This window comes from Belonocnema kinseyi, chromosome 7 (assembly GCF_010883055.1).
Source record: "Belonocnema kinseyi isolate 2016_QV_RU_SX_M_011 chromosome 7, B_treatae_v1, whole genome shotgun sequence".
Classification (NCBI taxonomy): Eukaryota; Metazoa; Arthropoda; class Insecta; order Hymenoptera; family Cynipidae; genus Belonocnema; species Belonocnema kinseyi.
This window is the reverse complement of record NC_046663.1, coordinates 815592-822766: the sequence shown is the minus strand read 5'-3', so window position 1 is coordinate 822766 and position 7175 is coordinate 815592. Positions and strand designations below refer to the sequence as shown.

Below are 7175 nucleotides of genomic sequence, written 5' to 3'. Positions count from 1 at the left end.
TGTCGACCTCTCTTTCTTGAATATTTCAAATGATTTCGAAAAATCTTGCAGGATTGCGATACATTTTTCAACCGGTATATTCGAATTTTCAAGATGCATTCAGATGACAAATTATCACTGTATTTCAGATACCACACACGTGAGATCAGTTGATCGGAAAAAATGAATAGTGAATTTTTTTCTGATTTATTTAATCAGTTTAAAGTAACTCTGAAGAATTTTAAGGAATTATCAAGTATTAACAGGAATTTGACAATATTTTAAGCAAATTCTACAAGTAGAGGTCGCGAGATGTTCGTCGCCAATTCGAATCGGCGACGCACATCTGTCGACCTCTCCTTGCTAGATTCCAAAGGATTTAAAAAAATTACTAAGGATTTGGAAGGACTTGGATAGATTTGGATAAATTTTTCAAGCGAAATAGTCGAATTTTCAAGATGAATTGAAATTATAGATGGCATATCACTGTACCTAAGATCCCAAATATGTGAGATCGAATAATCGGAAAAAATGAATCGTAAATTGAGGGAATGGATTCCGTCTTTTCGAGAATCGCTCATCCCCACTTCCGATTGAAATGAAAGTTGAAAATCAAGAGTGAGGATGGCCTGAGGGAGGAGTGTGTAAGTTGCATCCTGAAAAAGCGTTTTGCTCGTGCTGGCTTTGAAATTGGCCCAGTAGAGGCCCTTAGTTGCTCAGTATCACTTATATATGAGTAGACGACGAGGCGTCGGTCAGCCGTGAATCGTCTCTTGCGAACACTTACAAACTATTATACATTTGGCATTAACGTATAGTATCGTATATGCGTAGGTATAAATAACGTAGTATGTACTTGCTCTTGCCTCGCACGTCCGCGACAACGAGCGACGAGTCTACATTTATATGCGTATTTAATGCGTCCATCGGCACGACACGACACGACACGATTATCTAGAGTGGAAAGTGGCGCAGCGCTCTAAGGCGGCATGCGGCCAGGTCTCTCTACCATTCACTAAAAGTAAAACGAACGATACGTGGGGGCGAGCGAACGAACGAACGAACGAACCAACGATTTTTTAGCTTATCGGACTCAGGACACGAACTTTTGGGGCTGGGCAATAAGTAGTCCTAGCGACGCGACGAGAAGAACCGGGACGAACGTACAAGTCATCATCATCATCATGATCATGACCATCATATCCTAAAGCTACATTTCGTCTTCTTTTGATTGTTAGCCTCGCCTTCTAGACGCTGTCCTTGTACACGTTAAACGTTACACGTTACACGTAAAACGCAAAACGGAAAACGTAAATAATACCCTTTTCTTAACATCATTATCTTACTTATATGTATAAGCACTCGTATGTATATATGTATAGAAAGATGCGCCAAGGATCCCAGACAAGGGGCCTGATCCTCCTATTCCTCGATCCTGGTCTCATTCTTTGATCTTGACCACGAGATTCGGAAGCGCGCGAATGACTTGAGTAATCGTCTTCCTCAGATCGTTGCTGCGACCTTCGTCTTTCTCTCCGTCCTACCCATTTTGATAGCTTACTCGCAGCGAGAGTCCGTCAGAGGCTCCAGTTTCACCGCTATTTTGTCCTTTTCCTTCATGTGAGGACTTTTGACAAGGTCGGCTATGTCCTCCTGGAAGAGATTCTCCGGCCGAGGACTGACGAAGCTCCGGGCCGGTTTGTAGGTCATTCCACTGACGCCAATGCCGACCTCAACACTACTGGGTATGTGTCCTGGGTCCATTAGGGGCCCAAGAGGACTCGCGAGGGGACTTTCTAGGGGACTCTCGGGTGGGCCGGATCCTGGGCTCGCCAGTCCCAGGTTCAGGGGTGAATTGCCGTTGTTGTTATTGCTGTTGCCTCCGGGGCCACTTGAGTTGTTGTTATTGTGGTGCTGGCTCGCCTGCTGCATCGCCGCCTGAAGATTCGACGAGAGACTTGTCGAGAGATTCGTCGCAAGCATGTCGTGCTGCTGCGAATGCGCCGCTGCCACCATACTGCACATCTGGTGCCTCAGACCTAAACAGAGAGCACAATATTCAAATATCTACAATTTTGGAGCACCATTTTTGAAGCGCGAGATATTCACAGGACTTGGGAGGACCTATTCTTATTTAGCTTATTTGTGGAAAAGAACGCAAAGATACGAGTTTTCCCGGAACCGAAAATGGAGTACAGGTTTGGAGAAGTTCCGGTCCCCTAAATATTTTTTCCGAAAAAAGAGAAAAATAGTTTTGTTTAGTTTTCGACATCAACAAAATATTTTCTCCTTTTTCCGAAACAAAGTTGCGTCAAAATGAAATGTCCTCACAAGTCCTGTGAATTTTTCGTTCCGAGTTCCACCGGGCTTAAGAAAGTTGTTGTGTAAAGTAGCGCCAGGGATCAGAGGCAAAGAAAATTCATCTATAATTTATAACTTTCAATTTTTCATTTTCATACATTTCGTTAAAAGAAAAGTTTTTCAGATTCAAAACAAACTACTCTAAATCATTCTTAAAAAACTCTTTACTTGAAAAAAAGTATTCAATTATTTTAAGTACATTGTTGAGTAGTTTCAAACAGAATAAAGAATATAAAAAAGGGAAAAAAATCTTCAATGCTTAATGACAAAAGACAATGAAAAAGAAATATTTGAATGCTATTTACAGTATTGTGCAACCAAAGCTCCTCATATACAACATATTTGCAACTCTTGTATGCACATGAAGCAGGAATAGATTGTAGCGAGAAAAAAAGTAGGATAAACTAAACAGCAATAATAATTGTAGATCTAGGAAAATTACATTTAAAACATGCCCAGACAAAAATAATGAAAATTAAACAAAATTACATGCATACAATAAATAAATTAAAGCAAGTAAAGTAAACATTAGCAATAAGAATTATTTTTGAAAAAGATATGGCTCTTTTGTTAAAATATGTACCTTGAATGTCAAACATGTGGTTGCCTTCAAATGATAGTTTCACTTTCTCCTTAGGACTTCGTCTTCTATAATTCTCTGTTGTGGAAATAAAGAAAATTTTAATCATTTCAACCACTTCTCACTAAACTTAATTATTGCTACGTGTGGACACATGAGTTGTCATTTAAGGTTAAAAGTTCAGTTTTTTCGAATACTTTTCAAAATAAATAGCTACGAGGCTTTGATTTTGACCATATTAATTACAGTATCATCTTAATTTTCCCTTCCAAATAATATCCATCGACAAGTTTGATTAAAAACATTCAATAAAGAAAACTGGATTAACATCTCAAAAAATAATTTGCAAATTGCTGTTTTGTCAAGATAGGGTACAACAGTTAAAGTCACATCTCCCTGCGTAATGAAAAAGCTGGACATGAATTTAAGTTGCTGTTAGTCTCAACATAATAAAGTATCTAAAAGAGTAAATTAAAGTACTTGGAACTCATATATGATATGAAATATATATTAAAAATGTGTAGAAAAACTTGCCTTGTGCGACCGCTGCGACTGCAGCTGCTGCAGCTGCACCGGGACTGACTGCACCTTCCGGTCCATTGCAGGCAGCGTAATTTGCCAAGCTAGGGTACATCGTGGTTGGCTCGTCTTTGACGATGTGAGGCGAGTGTCCATCGCGAAAAACGACTGCCCGAATCACGCCTCGTATATGTTCGTCAGGCCAGACTCCTAGCAAAATCCTCTGAGGCCTCCCTCTACCCTTCGGTCGAAGATCTGCACAATTTAATCAAATTATTACAATTTTCAGGTGATTTACTCATTCTTGACGCGTCCTTCCCTCGTTTTAAATCACTAGAGTTCCCAAATGGAATGGGATGGGAGGGGAGTTGGAAAGAAATTGTACGGAGAGTTGGTTAGGAGTTGGATAAGAGTTGAATAACGGTTGGATGGGAGTTGGATAAATAGTTTATAGATTGTGCAAGTCCGAAGAACTACAAACAGGTATCAACAGATCAAGTGATCAACTGGCACATCAGGGACGATAGGCGAGGATCATTGAGTTAAAGATAGTTGAGGCTATTAACACGATATAAAAACAAGCACGATAACGTTCAATGAACAATAAAATAACGAATTAAAGCGACCTGCGTAAACACAATGGCTGACAAATCAAATCGACTAACCGCAAAAGAGAACGAGCCCTAATACTCGAAACGTATGAGTCGTTGCTCGATGTAATAGCGTCTTTTACGAGCGCAGCTAAATCTAACGCAGGACCTCGAATGACCCCCTCGCTCTCTCAAATCTAAATGTCATGGCACGTGTTTTTACACCAGAAGCGATATCATCATTTTTTAAATTTATTCCATCGAGTTAAGTAGAACACAATTTATATACATAAATTTGCCAAATTAAAAAAGCTACAGTGCATCACTAATAAAGCGACAGACATTAAAAACGTGATTCTTGAGTTTTGCTAATCATCGTAAGTATGTATATTAAATTATTAATGATTCAAAGTTGATTAAATTCCATTCTTTTCTTTATTGTGGTTTCTTTTCACTCAAGTACTAGCGTACGCGCCAACGACAAAGGTATGTTATTAAATTATTCTCATTATTCTTATAAATTATACAAAAATAATTATGAATCGACTGGAATGATGCAAGAGTGGAACCTGTATAGTATATTTTACATTCTATAGAATATTATTTTATTATTCCCAACAAAAATAAGGATATTCTCGGGAGACACAAGACAGGTAAAAATGATTGCTTATTCCCAGTTGTAACTCATAATTATAGTAGAGACTATATTGTTATTCTCGACTATTATCGTAATTATTTTTATTGTTATTATTATTATTTATTGTACACCGCTACGTTTCTAATGCGAGTAGGGTCATTGAGCTGGGAAATATTTGTCAGGCGAGGAAAGGAAGTGCCTGTCGGACCTGATATGACGTCAAATCGTACTGAAAATGGCAACTAACACTCACCGGCCCCGCCGTCGGCGCTAGGCCCCAGCATATTGTGTACTCGGTTTGCATAGAGAACGAAGGTGGGATATGGGATGTCGTATTTTCTGAAAAAGACAAAAAAAAATAAAATAAAATAAACATGCAGTTTATGAAAATAACATTTTCTAGGGATAGTATGAAATTAATTTTGACAGCCTCCCATCAGAGGATTTTATGGTAGTTCTTAGTCTTGTACAGCCACCTTCAAATGAATGCCGGTCAATTAAAGTTTTGCGATCAATGATGTCAACGGCCTGACTGTAGACAACGAAAAGAAATGTTTTTGTTTTGAAACTGTTAGTAGCATCCACCATTTATCTGGTAAACAGTTTCAACCTTCACATCGTAAATCTAATGCCAAACGTATTGACGGAAAATATTGTAAATAATAGTGTACGCTGAAACTTTTGACATAACTTTTTAACCATATTTTAAGTTAAAATAAGTTGTGGTTCATTTAGAGAGAATACTACTATTTCAGAGAACTTTTACAAACAACAACACTATTTATTTGCATTTTTTGTTACCGATATTTCGTTCTACTCCACTTTGTTCAATATTATTTCACATGGTACTGCTGACAACGTGACGCAGTAGATAACATTAGAATCTTTTATCTAACAGCGGTGAAACTTTTGCCGAAATACGTTCATCGATATTTAGAAAAAATTTTGGAAGACCAAATCGTAATTATGACAAAATAAAATGTTACTTTTAACGATATTTCGAAAAAGTGTTTGTTAGAAGACCAAATCGTACTTACGAGAAAAATAAAATGTTACTTGTAACGATATTTCGAAAAAGCCGGCCAGCGATTTTTTCCTACGCGTAAGCAGGCAGACGAACAGCGAGCACTTTCGAAAAAACAAAACATAATCTTGAGGTTCACCTTTTATGATCCATTTTATCGATGTCCATTTGGATGCACGAAAAAGCGGTTGATGTACATACTTTGTTTTGGCAAAAGGTTATAAAAACCTATACAAGACTATGATTTAAATATTAAATGTACCGTTAATATTATACACGAGGTCAGAAATTCAGAAATTGTACTTGATATTTTGACTAAGTGAGAACAATTGTGTGGCGTGGATTTGATGCATCATCGTCTTGTAAGTTTATAATCTCCTACATGTTGTACAATTTACATTTGAAGGGTGACAGCACAGAACTAGATAATCAAGATAAAGCAAAAGTCCATTCCCAAACGGAAGTGTAGCTAAAAATGGATGTCGGAGTTGACAATCTTAAACTAGCACTAACTTAAAATTCGATGGTTTAGTTGATTTAGAGAAAATCAAGCGAGAATTTTAAGATTTAAATTTCATGGGTTTTCAAACTCGGCTTTGGATAGTGGTTGAAAATCGAATTTTCTATTATTGTAAAAATAGATACATACTTAGTCGGATTTTGTTTAAGTAAATATATTATTTGATGTTCTTTTTTGTCAACATGGTCTCATATCAAGATTTGAATATTAGAGAAGAATGTTGTCACAAGTTAAGAATAAAATGAATATTTAAATATTGATATAGGACTTTGCAGATAAAAAAGGACTCAGATCAAATAGAATTACTTATGAGTATCTGGTCAAGCCTATCCATCAAATATAAAATATTCCGTTAATATTATACGAGGTCAGAAACTCTGAACGCACCTGGCAGCTTGACTAAGTGACAGTCCTTCCTTGAGTACGCTGAAGATCGCCTCCGCCATGGTTTCTGGTCTCCAGGACTTGAGTGGTCCCCTTTCTCGGAAACGAAGGTTGTGCACCAGGCTCTGATTGGTGTTCCAGCACTTTTGCCACATCGACTGCAGCTGGTACTGGTAGCTGTCTGCTGTTACGTCCCCCCATGGAAAAGAAAGGGAGAAGACCATTAGCACATGAACATCCGTACAAAAACATTATTACAATATAATCTTGAAAATCAAAATACATACGTACGTTTATAAATGTCTAGTAAAATTTAATGAACCTCGATTCTACGGCTATATTGTCAGATTCCTTTTTACATTCTCATTTTTCTTCGTCAGTACAATTAATTATATTCTTGGACAAAAGAAAGAATTCGAAGCTCGTACCATAATAAGACCTATTAAGTACTATTGGGTCTCAAACAAAACTAGCGAGGATTATTTTTTATCAGTGGGCAATTATTGTCAGTCGAATTAAGTGTAATTATATCTACTATAATACTGATATAAGATATTTGCGGATATAAAAGTAGATATCAC

The 7175-nt window shown here is 37.3% G+C and overlaps 1 protein-coding gene across 4 annotated transcripts in view; it reads right to left on the bottom strand.

Annotated features, from left to right (window-relative positions):
• Positions 1 to 6: 6 nt before the first annotated feature.
• Positions 7 to 7175, bottom strand: part of LOC117177444 (protein bric-a-brac 1) — a 261445-nt gene continuing 254276 nt past the window's right edge. The window contains exons 3-7 of one of the 4 annotated variants that reach the window (XM_033368128.1): positions 6598 to 6778; positions 4914 to 5005; positions 3455 to 3694; positions 2924 to 2998; positions 7 to 2018 (exon numbers count right to left, since the gene is read on the bottom strand). In XM_033368128.1, coding sequence (XP_033224019.1) covers positions 1537 to 2018; positions 2924 to 2998; positions 3455 to 3694; positions 4914 to 5005; positions 6598 to 6778 — 1070 coding nt within the window. In that variant the 3' untranslated portion in view covers positions 7 to 1536. The remainder of the gene's footprint in view (positions 2019 to 2923; positions 2999 to 3454; positions 3695 to 4913; positions 5006 to 6597; positions 6779 to 7175) is intronic. The other 3 variants (XM_033368130.1, XM_033368129.1, XM_033368131.1) reach the window with 3 other exon arrangements.